The sequence below is a fragment of the Lathamus discolor genome, chromosome 1 (genome assembly GCF_037157495.1).
Source record: "Lathamus discolor isolate bLatDis1 chromosome 1, bLatDis1.hap1, whole genome shotgun sequence".
NCBI lineage: Eukaryota > Metazoa > Chordata > Aves > Psittaciformes > Psittacidae > Lathamus > Lathamus discolor.
Window position 1 is genome coordinate 142,095,340 of NC_088884.1, and position 22,236 is coordinate 142,117,575.

General features: G+C 36.1%; 1 protein-coding gene across 1 annotated transcript; it reads right to left on the minus strand.

The window, feature by feature from the left end:
- Positions 1 to 2,867: 2,867 nt before the first annotated feature.
- DTHD1 (death domain containing 1) lies at positions 2,868 to 21,918 on the minus strand. Its single transcript, XM_065665291.1, has 10 exons — positions 21,648 to 21,918; positions 17,164 to 17,959; positions 16,335 to 16,662; positions 15,502 to 15,681; positions 14,456 to 14,700; positions 12,401 to 12,565; positions 11,521 to 11,810; positions 10,001 to 10,245; positions 3,747 to 3,804; positions 2,868 to 3,177 (listed from the first exon to the last, which is right to left on the minus strand). The coding sequence occupies exons 1-10, from the start codon at positions 21,916 to 21,918 to the stop codon at positions 2,888 to 2,890; spliced, it is 2,868 nt and encodes a 955-aa protein (XP_065521363.1). The 3' UTR covers positions 2,868 to 2,887.
- Positions 21,919 to 22,236: the final 318 nt, after the last annotated feature.

Genomic DNA, 22,236 nt, shown 5'->3' on the forward strand with positions numbered 1-22,236 from the left:
TGGGTCGGAGCAATCCCAGGCACAGCTACAGACTGGGCAAAGAAGAGATTCAGAGCGGCCCTGCAGAGAAGGACTTGGGGGTGCTGGTCGATGAGAAAATGAACATGAGCCGGCAGTGTGCGCTCGCAGCCCAGAAAGCCAACCGTATCCTGGGCTGCATCAAAATGAGCGTGACCAGCAGGTCGAAGGAGGTGATCCTGCCCCTCTACCCTGCTCTTGTGAGACCTCACCTGGAGTATTGTGTGCAGTTCTGGTGTCCTCAACATAAAAAGGACATGGAACTGCTGGAACAAGTCCAGAGGAGGGCCATGAGGATGATCAGGGGACTGGAGCACTTCCTGTATGAAGACAGGCTGAGGAAGTTGGGGCTGTTCAGCCTGGAGAAGAGAAGGCTGCGTGGAGACCTCATAGCAGCCTTCCAGTACTTGAAGGGGGCCTATAAGGATGCTGGGGAGGGACTCTTTGTCAGGGACTGTAGTGACAGGACAAGGGGTAACGGGTTAAAACTTAAACACGGGAAGTTTAGATTGGATATAAGGAGGAAATTCTTTCCTATTAGGGTGGTGAGACACTGGAATCGGTTGCCCAGGGAGGTTGTGAGTGCTCCATCCCTGGCAGTGTTCAAGGCCAGGTTGGATGAAGCCTTGTGTTGGATGGTTTAGTGAGAGGTGTCCCTGTCCATGGCAGGGGGGTTGGAACGTGATGATCTTGAGGTCCTTTCCAACCCTAACCATTCTATGATTCTATGATTCTATGATAATTTTAGTGTTCAATCAATGTAAAAAATAATCGCAAATTCCTAAGAAGAGAAAGCTGAATGCAATTTTTCCCATTGTATAGATGCTACTGAAACGCACACAATTCTTGCTGCTTTGCACTAGTGTTAATGATACTCTACAGTGGAGTATCCAGGCCTTTAGAGACAGCTTTTAGTTTTCAGAGGTGTTTTATTAACTTATTTTTCAGTAGGTGAAATACAGGCATTATGGTTTTGTTAGACACGGAGGCCATCTTGTGGCAAAATGTTGGTAGTCTTATTAAAATACTTCTAATTTAGATGGGAAAATAAGTTCAAATTTGTTGCAATATTTCCAGTATTATTTGTAGTACCGTCATAAACTGGAGCATGATCAAAATATATGTACGTTTTGACAGTATCTGCTGAGCCTGTAGCGGAACATTAATTCCTAAAGAGAAAGCACTAATGCCGAAATGTGTTAGGGCAATGAGAAAAGTGTGATAATGTTTTCTGCTAATAAGAAGCCAATTTACATTTATAAAACATCTTTATTTAAAGAAAAATGCAAATGAAAGGATGATTATGTCACAGTGAAGGGGATAAATTCCTCATATATTCTGTCTCACAATTAAAATTTGATAATCCAATAGAATGAGACATACTGACAAGATGAATCAAACTAATTAATACTATTCATATTTATCTTTTCTTATGCACTGCAATTTTCTCATTTATATTAGTGATTTGGAAGTGTTGCAGATATATGACCTCTGAAATTAAAATATCCAGGCTAACAATATCACAATTAAGATTTGTCAGCAGGACATACATGGGTTCTAAATAGCCTAAATACTAATTAAGTTTAGATTAATAACTTTTAGATTTAGATTAAAAATTTAAGATTAGACTCTGCTATTAAAGTGGTGGTGGTTGGTTTGAAAGAGGAAAACGATTGGTGCACTGTATCCAGAAGAAAAACAGTACCTAAAAAATAAGTATGCACAGGTGGACTTGAAGAAAGAGCTGCATCTATTGCACATTGCTGGAGCGGTAGGGAAATTGCACAGCTGTGACAGCCTGTGTAATTACAAACTGGTATGTGTGAATACCAAGCAGTGATCTTTCTCCCAGAATTGTATTATTCGCTGCATCTTGCCAGCTACTTCAAGCCTTTAACAGAAAAGTCATAGTTTAGCATTTAGAGAAATTTTTGGTGTGTTGTATTGGATTGCAATATAGCAGCAAGTAACAGAAGGCTGTATATTGGCATATTATTTCAGTAGAAACACAGTTATGAAAGTTCAACTCTGCTATTGCTCTGACTTCTAAACATCAAGTTAGTCTTATTTAGCATTCTGGAAAGAAATGAGTGTTTATAGTTTAAAATACATGCCTAAGGAATGGCACCAATACAGCTGGTTTACTATCTGTACCTTCAGTACAAGAGCTCAGTGTAATAAATGAAATTTCAAAGCAATAAATTTTAAAATTTCTATGAAGAAATATTCCTTTTTCCAAATTATAAAAGAAAAACATTACCATGATAGAAGTGAGGCAACAAATCCAGTATATACTGGAAACAGATCAGATATTCACATGTGGCAACACTGAAACCTGCTATGACATTCACAAGGATTGATAGCATTCACTCAGAATACAAAAGTCAGAATTCATTAATAACAAACCTGAAAGTAAGAATAATTTTCTTACTGTCTGAGCATTATAATGTTTTATCATGCTTTCATTTGCTATTTTTACTGGATGCGGAGTAATCCATATATCATGGAAAGATTTGTGAGATTTTGACTGAGCATAGCAAATAATTCCTAGTGTTTAAAGTATGCAGAAATATAATTCGGTGTTAATTATGGTATGCACAAACAATTGAAGTCTTGAGACACCTATACAGACCAGTCTATATAATTATTCACAGCTATATTTTCACCCTCTCACTATTCTATGGAAGAAATGCTCACTTTTAGCAAGCAAGGACATTGCTATTACACTTTGCTTTAGTAAACAGGTTTCAAAGTAACAAATCAGCAATCTTATCCCTGACTGGTATCCCTGTCGCTTGTTCATCCAACTATGCCACAAGTATTCACATCTTTCATCAAGAAAGAAATTAGGCTGTTGCCAGTGATTCTATCAAGTGAACACTTTATTTTGCCACTTAAAACGAAGCTCTTCTGAAAGATCACTTCTGCCACTCTTCCGCAAATAGCGAGACAGGAGCTGCTGTTTATTAGCTGACCTTGGAAGGGTCTTTTTCCAGCTGCAAAGCAGCTCATAGATCTGGTGTCTTAAATTATCAGGGCACTTCAGCCTAACAAGCTGAATTACGCTCCGCCGAACAGGTAAGCATAAAGCAAGCAATGATGTATTATCTTCTGCAAGCTCTTCTGCAAGCCAGTATAGGAGGTTGTCCCATAGTGCCTCTGAAGGACAAAAATTAGTAAATTAAGATCATTATTCTTCTGCTGTGAAAATTGTTATTTCTTTTGCAAAGCTTTCTAAAGCTGGAGACAGAGCAGGTGAACACCCCAACTAAGTAAGATTTTTCACTTTAGTGGAAACATGATCACTTCTAATGCCATTTTTGGCAACTGCATGAAAGTTAAGAGCAGATTCAGCAACAATCTATAAAATTCGTTTGGAACTGTATGAGGAAAGGTAGCAACAAAATCAAAGGGTTTCGGCATTTCCTATAACTGATACATGAATTAAACTGGAGCTTTCCATTACAAATGGAATCTCCTTATACAGAAAATTGTGTGCTGTTCAAGCACCCCAGCACAACATTATCTTTTAAGAGTTTTTGAATTTTCTGGTAAAAAACAGATCACTTTTTTATTTCTTTGAATGTCTGTTAACTCATTAACTACCTTGGTTACTGAATTTTAAAATGTCAGTTACAGCTGAAACAAAGCTTGGCATTTAAAAGAAGTAAATAGCAAATATAACTGTTATTTATATTGATATGAATATATTATGTATATGTTCTTACCTGATGAATCAGAAGAAATTATTTTCGTGCTTTGTGGGCGGTTGATGAACTTCTCATGCTATCAAAGAAAATTTATTGAGGAAAGAGAAATGAGCAAATGAATAAGCAATGAGGACATGGGAGTGGATTGCAGTAAATCAGCATTTAAGATGGATTTTTCCTATACAGAGGATTTGTGTCATTACTGAAACCAGTTAACACCATCATCGGTACAGAGCTCTTAAAAAAATGAAGCTAAGTCTGTTTACACCACTGGATGTGTACTGCATCTTATTAAAAAGCTTATGATTTATGCAATTTTATATATGTTTGATCAATAGCATTACATCAACATTACTATGTATAGAAACTGGGCGTATAGAAAATCTGTACGGAACCTTTGTACATGAAATGGATTCTGATTTTGAACACTTTGCCTTGCTGTCTCTGTGTTCTTAATTCAACCGTGTGCATACCATATTGTTTCAAGGAAAATAACAGTTTCTAGGTATGCAGTAGCTGGTTTTAGGTCTAGAAATCATACTAAGTTTGTACTTATGGTTATTCAACTTTTAATAATTACTAAAAATCATCAGAATTGAAAAGACAAGTTCCGTTAGAACGTGGTGTTCTTTCTCTTTCTTCATCTGAACACGGGTGAGAAAGAAAAAAACTACTTTGTCCTTTTCCCTTATGACTGAGAAAGAGGAAAGTCTTATGGTCTTTACTGTTTTTTCCTAATCCATACGCAAAAAGAAATTACTTATATAAGCACTGAGCACACAAAGAGATTAATTAGTATGAAGTTCAGCTCTCTTTTTTTTTCGGTGATTCGGTTGTATTACCTGGCTGTTTATCCACAATTTTCACTGTGAGACTTGCTCCAGGTTTATTTGCTGAGCTTCTGTTATCCATTTGTGAATTAAGAACATGAAACTCCGAATGGATAAATCATTCTTCTTTTCCTGCTATGCATACTGAGCCAGAGCTCTGCTGAGCTCATCTTAAATACTTCTATAAAACAGACTTTATATCTTGTTCAGTTTTTGGAGTGTTTCGTACACACTGAGCTATATGTCCAAAAGCTCAATATCATCATAACTGTTACCTATTTACCTGTGAATTCATACATTAGGCCTGTACTCAAGTCATCATAGTAGAGGGTTTCAGTTTGCACAGGATGCACACAGTATGCACTGCTTGGCAGTGCAAAACCATCCTGCACTGCGCTCATCTCGAGGTTGGAGTCTGCCTCATCTTGCACACTTCTATAGCAATTCTGTCACTGGACATGCCCTAACATGAAGATAGCATAAGATTGCTAAAAACACCTTTTAAAATAAAGGGAATATGAAGATCTTCCAGAAGGGGGCATTGTTTTTCTTCCAAGACAGCTTTCTTTGGCTTCCTTTAATTATGCATTTATATTTAAACTTATTTTCTTTCATAAATGGGAATTTAGCACCTCAAAGGTCTGTATGAGATTTTCAAAGTTATTGTAGATGAACTCAATTACCCATGCACTGACTTTAATCTGAACTACTTTATGCTACTTAATGTTCAAATAGTAAAAATGGTAAGAATTGAAAATAAGAATTGTCTAGAAACAGTGTAATAATATACAATGCATTAGAGCTAAAACATTAAATCTGCCTTTAAAGATAAAATATCTGTGGTGAAGGGCTAAATTCACCCACGGTTCAGCTGCGCTGCCATGTAGTCCCACTGTTCTGGCTGACAGTGTAAGTAAAATGCTTAGCAGTCAAAGCAGTTTTCTAGTCTGGAAGGCCCTTCAATTAGCTAAGCACCTGCCTTTCTGAAGCAGAGGATCACATGCTATTTTGCTGTTAGACAGTCATTAGACATAAAACTTCAGTAGAATAGTAATTTGATAATGCTTGCATGCATTACAACAATCTCTTTTTGTAAAGCATTCTGATTTCAGCCAGTAATACTGAAGTGCTCTGTCAAATGGACCTCTAAGGCATGACCAGACTCCAGCAGCATATCAAACAGGACAGACAGAGGAGAAATTATCCTTTTAAACTCTTTAGTCCAGTTTCACATAAATACAACTGCTTAGAAACCAGTAGAAATATTGCTGACGTGCACACATATACTTGACAATAGAACCTAATCCACTGTATTAAACTTGTGTTGAAAATAACAGGTTTGAACAATAGGAGTTTTCTAATGCTGAAAAAATGTAAGCTTAAGAAATAGGAATTGTTAGTGAAGGTCAGCTTGCTTCTGTGTAAGCGTAACATATTTAAACTAAAAACTGAAGTGAATGGTTGCATACTAAGTAAACAGCTGCTGCTTTTACCACTGTCAGAAATATATTTGTAAGAGACTGGATAATGTGGGCAAATACATAAAAAAAAACCCAACGGCTTATAATCTATAGAATTACTCTCTTCTCTCCAAAATTCAAGAGAAATTTAGGTGGGAATTTTACAGCAATGAGTGAAAATGTAGTCAGAATGGCTGCCTGAAAAAGACTCCATCTGTCTTTGCACAACCAAAACCAGGTGTTGTGGATGGTTCTAACTCCACTATCTCAAAAAAAAAAAAAAAAAAGCCAAAATTTCCTCTCGTTTTGCTGAGAAAATTTCTATTTTTACTGACAACACTAGTGTTCATGATCTCATGTGAATTAAAACCAACGTGTTAACATAGTTAAACTAAAGATATTTATTAACTCAACAAATCAGCAGAAATGTAAATGGTCTTTGCTGCTCTTGCCCTGCATTTACTGCTATTCTGGGATTTTAAATGGGCCATGAACGGATCTCCCAGCATAGTGGGAGGAAGTGAGAAGTCTGTCAACAACACTACAATGTACAGTCAACTAGTTCACACATAAGACATGAAAGCCATACTGTGACAACTGGAATTCTGTAAAGTAGCTGCCTTAGTGTGAGCAATGCTGTAAACAACCCAGCATTATCAATAAGTCATATTTGACCAGGGCACATTATGTTTTGATATTCTTGCAAGATTTGTGGCACCTTAACTGCTGTGCTGTCGTCCTACACATGTGATAGAAACTAGCAAAATTAAAGGATCATTGCTTAACTGTATGTCTACGCACACAAATGGGGTCAGATAGTTCTCAGGTGCTTTGGCAAGATATATTAATTGCATCAGCATGCAACTAATTATGGACAGTGCCAGTCTGGGTTCATATTATATGAACATTAACACAAAACTTGGACTTTAATGAAGTGATAAATAGCAGTTGCATTTAACAGATGGCTGGTGTAGTTGTTTGTATAACTAGTGCATTAAATTTCTCCCTAGCTGTGTTTTCTCATCTGATTTTAACTATTTGTTTCTATTTCTTTTATTCATCAGAAAGACTACATAAATGTGAAGATATATCTCATTCAAATATGTTGATAAGATCATGGATAGCAAATACAAGATAAAAGTTCTTATGTTAATTTTTACTGCCAGTGCTTTCATCACCATTAATAATTTTAGAACACATAATCAAATACAGTAAATAATTAAAATTTCCTTTTCATTGCTCTGGCATTTAATTTCATCTGGATCATTATGTTTAATACATATTTCTGTCTTTCAGCTGACTTCTAGCTCAAACACATTTTTAACTGCTGCAATTACCCTGTGAAAATGAGTTCACCTGCTTATTTTTGTATGTAAAAAGTATGTTGTATGTTCTTTTATATTTAATGGATAAACCTGCCACTTACCAAAATAATTGTTCTTACATCCTGTGAGAGGGGGATATAGTAATTCCTTTTTCAGTTCCTACATAATACTTGTTAATACTTAAAAAATTTCAATTTCAAAACTGTCTGAAGTCTTGTAATCAATGTGCTCTCTACTTAGAACCACTCCATGCTTCTGATCACTATCATTCTTTTGCCTTGTTCCAAATCCTCTTTCTAAATTCCATGACCAGACCTACATAGTGTAGTCACAATGTGGATGCTGTAGTACTGAGTATTTTGTGGGGTCACCAGATTTTTCAGTTAATTATTGAAGTTTCTGATGAATATGTTAGCATGGATCTGTATGGGACTTTACTAATACTCATCCTCCCTTGAGAAAACCAACCAGTTATTCTTTTTTAATTATCTTTCAGCCAGCAAACAAGGCAAAAGGGAGCACTTTTTGTTCCTAAAATGTCTATGAGCTTGTTCAGTATGGAATTCAAGATTTACTTGGCTGGAAGAAGGTATGAAGAGCAAAAGAGCAAACAATATTACAACTTTGTGTTAATGAATGTTACATGTAACTTTGTGTAGGTGAAAATCCTATTCACCTTGTCTATTTTTATACCAGTAGTAAGGTATGTTGTATTTAAGTTACTAATTATTCACTAATGATTCACTAATGTAAAATAACCAGCTTTATTGATGTCTTATAATTCTTTAAAAAAAAAAAGGTAACCAAACTAGCTAACTTATCAAGAAATACTTCTTCCCTATTAAAAAATATGAGTTTAGGCCTATCAGTTTTAAATTATTACAGTGGGTGGATGAAAGATAGACCATAAAGTAGGAGGGTTCACCAATTATAGCAAAGTATAACATTTTCTGTACTAAAATGACTTGCAATACAATGGAAGATGTTATTTTGATGCTGTTCTTCATACTATAGATTGGTATGCCATTCTGTGTAAGACAGAAGACACAAATCGCATAATGAAAAAGTTATAAATATGCAATTATTTTCAAGCATTTTGATCATTTTTTTTCCCAATATTTGCATTTAATGAAGATTCTGACTCCTTTGAAATGCACTTCTTAAAATATATTTACCAGAAGTAAAAGAAGAATTATTTGTAAGATGCTGCAATATTGATTTTCTGAAGTCATATCGTAACTCTTTCTTTCTAAGCAGACTTTTTGCGCATCAGACTGGGGTCCTCTGTGCTTGAACTGATTCAGCTGAAAGTAAAGTCACTACTCAAAAAGAGATGTAGAGAAAATATTCCCAAAGGCTATATATATATTATATATTCTCACACACTGACAGACTGAGTAGAGCAAATGTGGCCCTCAATTTAGTAGGAGAAAAGAGGTAGCCAGAAATATTTATTTTAAAAACTCCAAATAGAACATCAGGGACTAACATGTAGAGCAGTAGACCATATATATGCCAACCCAAATCGAAGACATTTGATAATTACCTTCGTGGTTTAAGACAAATGCAGTTCAGTCCTTTAAATCTTACTCTTATTCTGCAGTACAATTAAATAAAGTAGAAAAATGGGATGGAAGCTAGGCAGGTGGATGGAAGAAAACTAACCGATGCCTAGGGTGTGCCACAGATTGACTGACGCATTTATTTATTTTTAAACATCCCGATGGAACTCAGGACTTTGTATTTCCCTCTCTGTGAATACCGCACACGGAATGCTAGCCCTGTGGAAAAGCAATGTAGATGAAAATATGGGATTCTCAAAAGAAAACTTACATCTTTTATGGAGTTTGTCACTAAAATTTTCTGCAATTAACTGTTCTTTATTTTTACTTGGGAGAATGGAGATGAGAGAGAAATCAAAAGGTATGCTTGTGAAATAAAAAGATGTATTTGTAAGTGATAGCTTAAGGAAGAGTGAAGTCAATCAAATTCAGAAAAAGAGAGATGCTACAGCTTGTCACCAGAGATTTAGACCTAAGTTACTGTACATATTTTGATATTACAATGTATGCAAATTTGACAGCAGTAGTCTAGAGGCAGCATTTTGTGTAATATAGGGTGCTAATACCGAGGCTCTTTGAAAATATTACAATGAGATTTCATTGCAGTAATATTAAAGATTAATTTATGTAGCAATACTTTTCACTAGGGATGGAAATAATTGCCATATGGCTTTTTTGTAGAGGCTTATCAGGCATAACAGGAGCAGCAGGTGACAGGAGAAAGATAGGTTACATGAGCCATTTAATGCTCCTGCAATTTGCAATTTTGCACTCCCAAGGCAAGGATACAAGAAGTACATAACTGAAATGTAAGTAATAATTTCTCGGGGCCATATCATCTTGGGAGAGCAATTGGGGGAAAAACTTCTGCTAAACCCTTTTTTTTCCCATGCTCATGCTTGGATGAGGGTCCCTTCCACTTGCTAAAAGAAATTCTGAGGGTGTTTGTATGTTGCTGATGGATCAGAACTGCTCCATCAGTGACTCCTGTGTATATCTGTAAAGCAAAAAACACATCAAGATCCTATTGCCCAATAAATACGCTGTAAGGGAAAAAAAGGAAAGATCCCTAACATTATCAAGTGAGAAACTCACCTTTGGTAACGTCAGTGCTAATTTACACAGTGGAGACTGGTGTTGATATTCACCATATGGCAAGGGTTGTTCCCATTTCTTGGCTATCATCTCTCTGGTAATTTTATAAAACACTGCTGTTCCTTTGTAATGAGGTGAACTGTGGTTACCAAATTCATTCACTTCTTTAATATGGAGCTCCAGCCTGGGCTTTCTTTGTGAATGAAATATCAGTCTGTAGACTTTTCCAAAATCTTTTCCATTCTCTGCAGTCCATACAAAGATAAAAAAAAAAAGTAAGCGTACACTGTATTTAATGTGTGGCATCTAAAACAATTCACTAGGGAGAGTCAAATAGAGCTAATCACACAACATTTGATTGTTCTTCATCATTATTACTTTATACTAAACATTCAAACATTCCTGCCTGCCTGCTTCAGTAGCTGAACTGTCTACATGGTGAGCTGTCTTAGCCCTGAGTTGTTGGCATGAGGAGTAAGTCGTGAAGGCTGTGCTACAAGCTGAAAAGTAAGGAACACAGAAGGAGATAAAGTACATAACACAGAGATAAATAAAACCAAAATGGTGTTGTGAATGGAATTAGAAGTGTATGCTTTCTGGTTATTCAGGATGGAAATCTGTCTATCTGTAACAACACAATGAATGGAGGCAGAGAAGTCGGTGCATTTTTAGGATCCGAAATTCCATTTTAATTGATACACCTATATACACTACCCTTTGCATATATGGCATTCTTTGGGGGCTAAAGACCTCTTTTTGAACAATAATTTTTTTTTTTAGGGTAAATGGAGTTCTGAGTGGGAGAGTTCGTGTACAAAATGTTCAGAGGGAAAAATACATATTTTTACATTCTTTCCAAAACCGGCAGAAAAGAATAGACATAATTTCAGGTGAAAGGTTTTCTGAGGCTTCTTATCTCTTTTGCCTTTAAGCAAATCTCTGAATGTTAGGGTGTCAGCCACTGCATGGAATTTTCGAGGCTGCTAATCGAAACAGCATCAAAACTCTAATCACCTCAATTCATAGCTCAACTCACAAAAAGCAACATTTTGCCCTAGATTTAATTCTCTAATCTCACTCATTTTAAGTTAATTTGCATAGATTAAATAGCAGTCTTGTTTCTTTTTGTTTGGAATCTGTTTAATTTCAATCAAATATTCTTTAATTTAATAAGCCTTTGGTGGAATCCTGCCCTTTTGTAATAAAATACTAGCTGTTTACAAGGGATCAGGTTTTGCAGAATGGAAGAGGTTGGAAGAGATCTCTGGAGATATCTTGTCCAACCCCCCGGCTCAAAGCAGGGTCACCTAGAGCAGGTTGCTCAAGATCTTGTTCAACTCGTATTTTTCAGTTAGAGTAGTTTCCCATGTAGTTCCATGAGCCTGTTGTTTACAAGAAAAAAAAACACTGAAATAGCTACATGTGCTGTGACTAACCACAATCTACTCGTGTATTCAGTATTTCTGAATAGCTGAGGTGATTGCTAATGTTCATGCAGATGCATGAATTAATTACTTTACCTGAAGCAAAAATATTTCCACTAAATCTAAAATGAACCTGATCTCCTTCTTTTAGTGGGAACTGCTGCGTAGGTTCTGGGGGACCAAAGTAGCCCTCCTCATGAAGATTTTGAAGTTCGCAGGTTAATTCTTTGGATGCAGATAGCAAAACTACTATTTTGCATGGATTTTCTCTTTTCCGATACAGTACCACATTAGCCATTGTATTACAAACAGCTTCTTCCAGAGCCTGAGCAAAGAGGAGCAGATACGTGTTTTCCAAGAGGAATGAAAGGCGAATGACCACAAAGCTGTGTTTAAAAAAAAAAAAAAAAAAGGCAAGAAAATAAATAAATAGCTCTATCTTAAATAATTTATGAACTGCTAACAATTAATTATGCAAAATAATATAGTTTTCAATGGACCCTTTGCTACCTCTTTTTCATTCTCGTTCCCAACAAATGAAAGGGTGGTAATTTCCCTGCTTCTGTAGTGTAGAGTATATTGACTCTGTATCTATGAATTTAAATACATATGAATTTTAGATGAAAGTAAGATAAAATTTCCTAATAAGAAATTAAAAAAATAATACGGTTTTGTAGTTTGAACGCTAACTCATATTTTCAAATTAAGATTAATATCTGCATTTCCTGTTTCAAGTTTTGTATATATTACAATGTATACTGTCTATAGATGAAAAAAGTTTTTAAAAAATATATGTGTTCTGTAATTATGAGTTACAAAGCTGAATGATTTCATGCTGCAAAGTGGAAGAAAAAGATACTGGCAAGTTAATAATGAGTATTGGATGATTTCTTAACTCTACTGATTTCCATTGATCTATATACTTAGAAGTAAGTATTTTAGCAAATGAAATTTTATTGCATTATTCATACATTACCTTTCTAAATGCTCATTTAGTTCAAATGATACAAGCCCATTCCGTGCATTCTGGATAATAACATCAGCAAACACCTTCCACCCCTCTTCTTTGTTTCTGTATCCTAATAATTTCAAAGTATCACTGAGATACTCTCCATTTTTTCTCATAGAAGCATTCACAGCCCTGGAAAGCCAAGGAGTTGCAGGGAAAAAAATAATGAAAAATGGATCATGCAAAAAGAATAAGCTTGTATTTGTAGCTCTGCTTTCTCTTCTGCTTTTCTTGATGACTACATGTGTTTTTTCCCACTTTGCTGAAAATCTGCACTCCAGAGGATGTAAGTGATGGAACAATACTTTAGAGTACATAAATTATATAATTGTTAAGAGACTTTTTTTCTCAATTCTCTAAAAGAGGAAAAAAAGGAAAACAGAATTCTTATATCTAAATTAATATAATTTAGTCTATCATTTAATATCATGCACAGTAATTATTACTGATTGGATTTGAGTAATCCATCAAGATTGAGATTTTCTAGAAGAAGATACCTAAAAACAAACAATCAAACAAAACCAGAAACAAATATTACTCAACAACCACAAAGGAATTTAGATAATAAGGCATGACTGCTAACCATTATCTCTTTCAACTGAGAAAATAAAAGTAGCTTCTCTTCAAATCAGGGGATTACATTGATATCACACTCAGAATGAAGCAACTGCAATATGACATACTTGGCATAATTTATTCTAATGAGTGAAACATAAGGAGTTTTTTACAGATGCCCAGAACTCTCCCCTCACACACACCTCTCTTCTTACACTGGATGTGAATAAACCTTCCACCTCAAATGCACACTGTATACACAATCCAAAGAAGAAAACACTCCAGACAGGACAGCCTAAGCATTTCTCAAGCATACCGCCTCAGCCTATGTGCAAATACAGGAAAATACTGGCATAATTTCCCATGGAGTTTTTATAGAAATAAGCAATCAAGCCATGGTCTTTTTATGGATGTGCTTTGACTGAAAATCTAAAATGCATTTAGACTAGTATTAAGAACAGACAGATGTCATGAAGGTACTACCACACAATGAAATGTTTCTGGTACAGGAAATGGAATTTGAATCTCCCATAAAGTGACATGGGCACCCTCCCTAAATCCGAAGTTTGCGATCAAGATGGATATCTGGTCTAAGAAACCAGTGTGAGTTAGAGCTATTTAAAACATAATCAGAGGAGTTTTTCGGAATTGGGAAGCTAGAACATTGTCTGCCTTCTCCATCTGTATTTTGCTTATTTTCAAGACCATAATCTTGACATGTAGATGAATTTTGAAAAAGATACAGTTTAGCACAATAGGAATAAGCTAACTCTTTAATGACCTAAAGTAGAAGTATTTCAAAGCTGACTCTTGTCCCAGGCTAGTCCCTACCAGGAAGTCCCAGCCAGTCTTTCTGAACCTGGATCTGCCCATGGTAGCAGAGCTACAAGGACGAGAATCAAATGGTAAATTCAGATTGGTTTTTTTTTTTTTCCTGCATGTGATGATAAAAACTTTATTTTTTTTTCCCCCCTGACTGTCAAAGTACATTAGATCAGCTTTTGGCTGTTTTCTGTCATAACTTGTGATTCAGGTAGCCATCGGGATGTGTGGAAGTAGAGATCAGAAAATTCAAAGACAGGATAGCCAAACCACCAGGTGGTAAAATAATGATCACAGCAGCTTTGGGATGTGATTATTCTCTGTGTTCTGTGTTAGGCTTTGGTGAAATTGAACATTTCTTGCTGGAAAAAAAGCCATGCATTTTTAATCCTGGCTCCTGATAGAAATATAGTAGTCAGCATATTTAAGGAATTATACATCAAATTCTATATGAATTTTCCTGGTGAAGCTATAGCATGAGAATTTCAGGGATTTACTGTAGTGTTTCTAACGATGTTTCTATGTATAGCAGACTGTATTAAGGAACTAACACATTTTTAACACAAAAATGATTAATCAGCAACTGTTAAAAAAAATAGTTTTGGTGTTTTGAAAACACTGAGCTTGTAGTGAACTTGTTCTTACCGAGGATGGTATGCTGTAGCAACCCTCTTTACTGTGGCACTAATGGCTTTCACATGTTCTGTCTCATCTCCTTGCCTCTTTTTTTCTGGGTTTGGAGGACAGGGAAGAGTAATAGTGACTGAGCTGTTAAATGGCTGGACTGAAGGATGCTGGAAATAAACCAGTGCACTAGTAGCTACCACTGAGTGGTACATATCATGTCTTGTTTTCAATGTCGAAATCAATGATGACTCAATTGGCTGAATCTAAATATGGAAAGCAATTATACAGTTAATTTGTAAATTAATAAAACTTCTCTTACACGTGTAGTTTTTGTTTTTACAAACTTATTTATTTTTTTGAGTTGGATCAGACTACCACAGCAGCCTTAGGCTCCTCTCTATAACCCCCTACCAAAGTATCAGCACTTTACACAATGCACAACAAAGTGCTTGAAAGTCAAAAAACTGGAACGCTTGCTGACTATTTTGACTGGTTTGCTCTTTATTTGAACTCAAGTTTTGAAACTTCTTAGCTCCCTCAGATTTTTATAACTTTGAGATTTTTCAAATCTGCATTTTTTTCCCTGTTAATTTTACATTCTCTGTACCTCAGACACAATGTTTTTATGGGGGTAGAAACACGTTATAATTGAAGCAAATGTCAAGGTTATTCTCACCCTAAGAGGCCACAAAACCTTGTGTTGCACTGCCTGGTACAAATGATGAAGGTCAGGTGAGAAAAATTGTCCAATTAACACTGGGCCAAACAGTTGAAGTTTGGAGTTGATTCTCATGTCACTATTGAAAACAACTGCATTTTCTGAAGTATTTTAAACAAAGGTTCTTCTTTTTAGCTAGAGATACCATTGGCTACTGACGAAATTATCTGGTTTTAACAAAGGTGGCAGGAAACCATTTGCTGTGTATACAGGATGTGGAGCAGTAGCTACTTTTCACAGACCTCTAGTGATGGAACAGGTCGCTCTTTAACATTATTGGCATCCTTGCTTCAGAGCTGATCAGATAACAGACTTATGGAACAAGTACTGCACTTTTCTAGCTCACCTTTAACTGTATGGGTGCTGGAGAACTGAATGTTTCCGGATGGTAACAGAAAGAGATTCTAGAATCCATGTTCAGCTTTTTTGAGAGTCCCTCCTTTGGAACAGTAAATGTTTCTTTCTTTAAGCATGACAACACAGAAAAAACACCCAGCTGATAAATTTTCACTTCCGCAAAGGTTTCCTGCATAAAGACAATGTGGGGTTAAGAGTATACTGGAGGGAAAGGAAGCTGTGTTCCACAGTAGATAAGGCAACATTATAGATCAAGGTGTGAAATGAAAATAAATTGAATATTATTGCCACCTGGATGCCCAGTTATCTGGTGAGCTCTAGTCATCATGTAATGTCATTAATATTCCATATCGGGGTGAAATGAAATAAGCTTATAAACTGGGTGATGAATCTGGCCCAATCCAATTCTTCTGCATTTAAAAAAAAGAACCATCCTGTGCTTCTTTGAGATGGAATTTGGATTAATACACACAGAATTTCATTACTTCTCTGTGATCTTAATGTAAAATAATTCCTCTTAAGTTTTTATTTTTATCAAATAATGCAATGTATTATTCACAAAAAATCATGAACCATTACTCAATCATTATTATTGTGGGATCAAGCACTTGTGTTAACATTGAGTTAAAAAAAGGATCTTGTTATATACTAGGTTTCAAACAGAATTAGTTCTTGAGCAAGTAGGAAGAAATGGTCAATATAAGTGCACCCATAGTGGGCAATATGGCTTAATAATGACAACTTTACTTGTATGACTCCACAGCAGCTTAACTGGGAACCTGGAATGATGTTTTAACAATGCTTAGATGAGACGTTACCAACCTTATGCTTTTCTTGATATCTCTCCAAAGAAACAGGAGTTAAGTAGTTTGACTGAAAGTTCACATCAGTCACCTTCACCATAATCTCACGATAATTTCCCCTGAAGCATGAAGTAAATGGGATTGCAACGTTTATAGGGAAAGAGATTTTCTCATAATCAGAGCATTCAATACTGATGACATTGCTGACCAGCTCCTCAGAATCATCCACCAGCAAGGAACTAGTATCATTGACTATCTTACACTTCAGATTCTCCAGAACAGTTGCAGGGGCTTTAATAAAACAAGCTACTACATGTTTGTTCGTACCACTTTCTTCTACTAGAAATCTGGAGAAAAAGAATATAAAATATTATTCTTTGTATTTTGGGTGGGGTGGTGTATTTTTAATTAAATATTTTACTATGATGATGTGCTACATTATAGCATAAGCAGATCATTCATAAAAATGTTTATGAATAGATAGGAAAATCATGAAAATTTTGATGTTCACTTTGTTGCAAAACAGCTTACAAATTAAAAAAAATTAGTAAGTAGGGGCCTTTCCTATGAATTTCCAGCAATTTGGGAATTATTGACTTTACTGGCTGTGACCCAGCTCCTCTCTGACATGGAAAAAAAAAAAAAGCTATCAAATAGAAAGTGACAGTTTACTTTAGACCAAATGGAAGATCTTAATTGTGCATGCTTAAGTTGTAAATAGCTATTGTGTGCAAAGCCAGTAGCTGTTCAATACATGCATATTCAGTCTCTTGGCCCACAGGTGTTTATACATTTGCTAATAAGTAATATTATGTACATCCATTTTACGAAGAAGAATATGTGCTTACTCTTTGTTCATCCAGTGCCTTGATTTTTGTATTTCTGAATCGTTCATGGAAGGATTCACAGCAGTAAGATCACATGTTTGTACTGAAGATGTGAAGGTAATTGGGTCATTTCCACAAATCTCATTATTTGTTTCATTTTTACTGCCTTCCATTTGCTCTGTCAGTCTATGTTCTCCATTTTCAATCCCTTTTGAAGTTTCTTTGACTACTGCCTTTTTTTCCTGTTCAAAAAGATTCATGGCAGTTTTGCCATAACTGCCTTTCAGTGTGCCTTCCAAGCTGCTTATAAGAAGAGCATCTTGAAAAGACTGTTCTGGAGACTTTTCAGTAACAGCACTACCTCCATGAGGTTTATCCTTTTCATTCCAATCTTTTTGCTCTGTAACAGATTTCATTAGCAATCTGTGTTCACCATCTTCCTTTTTCATTGGAGGTTCTCTGCTAATATCCTGTTCTTGAGCAGATACGCTTTCAGCTAATGATGGAACATATTTTCCCACAGTTTTAGTTTCCCTTGGCTGGATTTGATTAAGACTATGACTTTCCATCTCATTCAGGGAAGTTCTTCGTGATTGCTGACTGGGACTAGAAGGTGCTTGCACAGACTCTGTTGCTTCACCTTCAGAACAACACACATCTGTTTCTCTAGAAGCATTTTGAACATTCTGGATCTGAGAAACATCATCTTGTTTGCAGCTAGCAGCATAAAGCTTATTTTCTGCCTCTTGGAGGTGTGAGACTGTATTTATTAAATAATCCTTCATGTTCTGCATACAAGCCATAATTCGATTGTACTCTGAAGAAAGAATAGGTATCCCATTAAATTTTGCCATTAAAACTAGACAAAGCCATGACAACTTATACACGTACCTAATGAATTCCACTTAATTCCATAGTGCCATTCAATACATGAAGCACAATATATTTCTTGACTTCCATTTAATATTTTCTGCATTTACTGCTATTCAAGTCAATTTCTGAAGAATTAAATATGGACATGTACATTTGCGTACCTGTCCAATACACCCATGTATTTGGCTGTACCACTGAGGGACCTCTAATGAACACCCTTCTAATGATTAGAAACTAGCTATATTTTTAATGGCAATCAATCTAAAGTATGAAATTAATAAAAAATAGTAAAATCAATTTGTAAAGTGCTTTGAAACTGAACATTTACTATACATATTTTCTAAAATTTAATCCTGCAAGATGTATGGGTCTCCAACAACATTGGGCTCAGTATCAAACATGCTTAGCAGCTTTGAATTAAGTTTTGCTATGGAGAATAGAAGATAACACAAAATCACGATACAATACTAAAGTTCAGCAGTTTCTAGCATTCAGTTAAAGAAATGGTAGAGGTTGCTCATATATGCAACTAAAATTATTTGCTAAAGAAGGATGCACAAAAAGCACACAATAATTATGTGCCACTCATGTAAAATTTTCCCTTTAACCTATTTATTTTCTGATCCTTCATTTTTCTTGTCTTACACCTTTTTTTTTTTAAATCCTTCCAGATACTCTCTCCAAGGATTTCAGATATATCACTTTCAGTTCTCCCCTCACCTTATGCTGTCACTATCTATAACTAGAACTGTCTTCATTAGCCAGGTATATTGCAAATCTGTCGGGAAATTTCTTGCTTATTTCTGTTCGTTGCATGAGATCCTGGAAAGCTTTGCTTTGGAGGTTAAATCTAGTAAAAGTCAATACAAATAAGAAAATTGAAACACAGTATGGTGTGTTTTCCACTTATAATGGACAGGGACCCACAAGGGAAGGCAACAAAAAGGGCTGATACAAGTCTTATGGGAAACCACTGGCTTACCTTCACTTTTTTCAATAATGTCTTATGAGGTAAATCAGTATCTCAAGGTTTTCAGCTTGGAAAATAACTTTACTGAGTAAGAATGTCATCACAGATCAATGTGTGCTATTACATGATCTGGATAGGCTTTTCACTTTCATCTCAATTTGCATCTGATTAATTTAAACCTACAGAGTGTAGTTCACAAGTTTTTTTCTTGTTGAACTTGGTCTAAAAATTATTCCATTGCAATACTTCCTCAGTTCCCAAATGACTTGTTATTGAATTTTGACTATAGCTGGGAGAAAAAAAATAAATGAAAGGCAAATACATTTTATTTTTTCTATTGGTAGTTTAAAGAAAGATATAATTTTGCTCTAAGGTACTGCTGTTTTTCCAGGGGCACTTTTAAAATAGTGAAGGAGAACTTCTAAATAGTTTAACATATAAAGCAAAAGGATTAGAAATAATATAGATTCATTTGCGTAAGAGGTTTTAAAAGACCCCTTTCCAGTCTCACTGTAAGGCAAAATTCAAGCTTTGGCAAAACTGCCAAAATTAACCTGCTTCCTCCCTGAATTTTGAATTCTCTAAACAAAACAAACAAAGAATCAAACAAAACCAAAACAAAACAGCTGTTTAAACTTTGCTGAAATAAAATTTGAAGTTAACAGGGTCATTCAAAGCAATGGCATTTTTCTATGCCATGAATGTGACTTTTCTAATACTGCAGTGCTTGAAGCTAAGCAAAGACATGGTCTTTTAATTTTACACTACCCAACTGTGTCACATGAAAAGACAGATTTTGCATTCTGTTACAAGGTTCACCTCAAAATAAGCCTTCTTTTGTGTTACCCCCTGGCACCATACCTTTTCTAACGCTTTGCTTTCTGTGCTTTTTTGATGTTTGATAGAACAGCTTTAGAATCCAGTGGCAGTTTACATGCAAATGTCTTCAAACCATTTTGCTGACTGTTTAATGGGACAGTGTCAGCTAAGGAAAAGTAGCTTTTTGGAAGATGAATGATAGTGAATTCCTTGAAACTAAAAAAAAAAAAAAAAAAAAAAAAAAAAGGCAAAAAATAAAATCACATATGGCATGAGGCCAACAGGGCAATGTTAGCTTGATCTTGAAGCCTCAAAGGAGGTCCTTTTTACACAAAAATTATTGGTTTACTATTGCAGACACTTTTTAAATCTGCAGAACAAAGACTCATAAACACAGGCATAGCTAAAGATTTCTGCCTGGAGTCTCTGTTTATGCATCATATTGTTAGACCATTATTAAAGGGAGAAATGTTAGTTTTCTGCTTTGATGAATGTTTGTTAAGATGTTGTTTCCAAGGAAAGACAGTTCAGATGTGGTCCTTACAATAAATAACACCATTGTTATATTCACACAAGAAATTAAATTCCATGTGTTTACCTGTGCACTAAGATAGCAGAAGTCTTTTCTTATTTTTAGTGTAATTTGTTTAACTATGTTGTTATTTGTAGAGGAACATAGACTATACATATTGGGTTTACTTGACAAGGGGCTCCAGGGCAGCCTCTGTGATGGGAGGCCAGGGCTGCACCATGCCAGATACAGATGGTTCCAGCAGTCTCCACAGCAGATAGGCTGCAGGACTGAGCTGAGCCTGCCAGCAAAGCTGGTGCTGCCTCTGTGAAAAGACATTTAAGAAAGGGCAAAACAACCAGAGAACAGTGAGGAATGAAGAAAGAAGTATGAGAAACAGCCCTGTGAACACCAGGGCTGGAGAAGAGGAAGTGGGGTGTCCCAGGCATGGTTCAGATTCCCCTGCAGCCCATGGAGAAGACCATAGTAAAGCAGCTTGCCCCTGCAGCCCACGGAGAGGACAATACTGGAGTAGGTATCCTCTCTGCAATTACCCCACACCAGAGCAGGTGGATATCCCCTGAAGGAATTGCAGCCTTTGGAGAGCCCAGCTTTTCCTGACAGGAACTGTGGGCTGCGGGAAGGACCCTCAGTGGAACATGGAAGTGTGAGGAGGAAGCAGTAGCAGAAGGGAACTGTTATGGATTTACTGCAAACTCTGTTGGCCATCCCCCTGCAATTCTGAAGAGGAAGAATAGCGAGAGGAGCTGGGAATGAAGGAGTGAAGGTGAGCCTGGAAAAAAAGGAGGGGTGATGGAAAAGTGTTTGAATTTTTTGCTTTTGTTTTTCAATATCCAAACCAGTTTCAATTGTCAATAAACTATTTTTTTTCCCTAAGTTGAGTTCATTTTGCCCATGATGCAAAGTGATTTCCCTGTCTTTATAATGACTCATGAGCTTTTCCATCTTCTTTTCTCCCTCGTCCTTTTGAGGAGGGGGAGTAAATTGTTGGGTGTGTGTCTGTCCAAGATAAACCTATGAAAGTATAATATATATGAAACTCTGACACAATTCTGCTTAGTCTGTTGGTTTGGTATGTCATTTTTTTCCTTACATAATGCAAATTATAATCTCATGTTGAAGCTCATGTAACAATCTTGAAACCAGTGCAATACAACTCTTCAAATAAGAATTAATTTGGTCTAATGAATGACCAAGTACTGAAATGCTAATAGTTGAAAAGTAAGGTCCTAAAGCATCATCTCCTGGTGGAACTTGGCAACCAGTATACCCAGTCTGCTCTGATTACAGGTTAAGTCCCTCCATACTTGCCTGGACTTGCAGTCAATTCTTTGTATTTGTCATGAAGAGCACTCAATAAGTAATAGGTGTCTTGAATATTTTCCACGACATTCTCCAGCTGCTGGCTGAGAGATCTGCTCAGGTCTTTTGTTAAAGAGATCAGTGTAAGCACATACTGCACTGTACCTTCATTATCCTGATCACTTTTCAGAAGCGCATGTCTTGCTAGGAAGTTGAGGTGCCAGATTTTTTCCAGGAGTTGGCCTGATTTGCCTGCAGGAATAATCTTACCTTCAGTCATTTCCATTTTATGTTCAGAATATACTACTGCAGTTCTTTTTTCTGCTCAAACACTTCCACAAGTTGTTGTCCTTAGTTCAGACTACTACACTGTTAGTGTTTGTAGCCTAACAGCGTAAGTACTGTATTCCACACACACTTGGTGACAAGTCAAACTCTAGCTCAGAAACTCTGAGTTAATGTTGACTATTAAAAAGTTACTAGGTGACAGAAAGGAGTGGCTGTCCTGTAACTATGGGCAAGGATTGCTGGGAGACACTGGTGTACACCATGTACCTTTAAGGAAGGTTATGCAACTTGGTTATGTAGCAGTGACCAG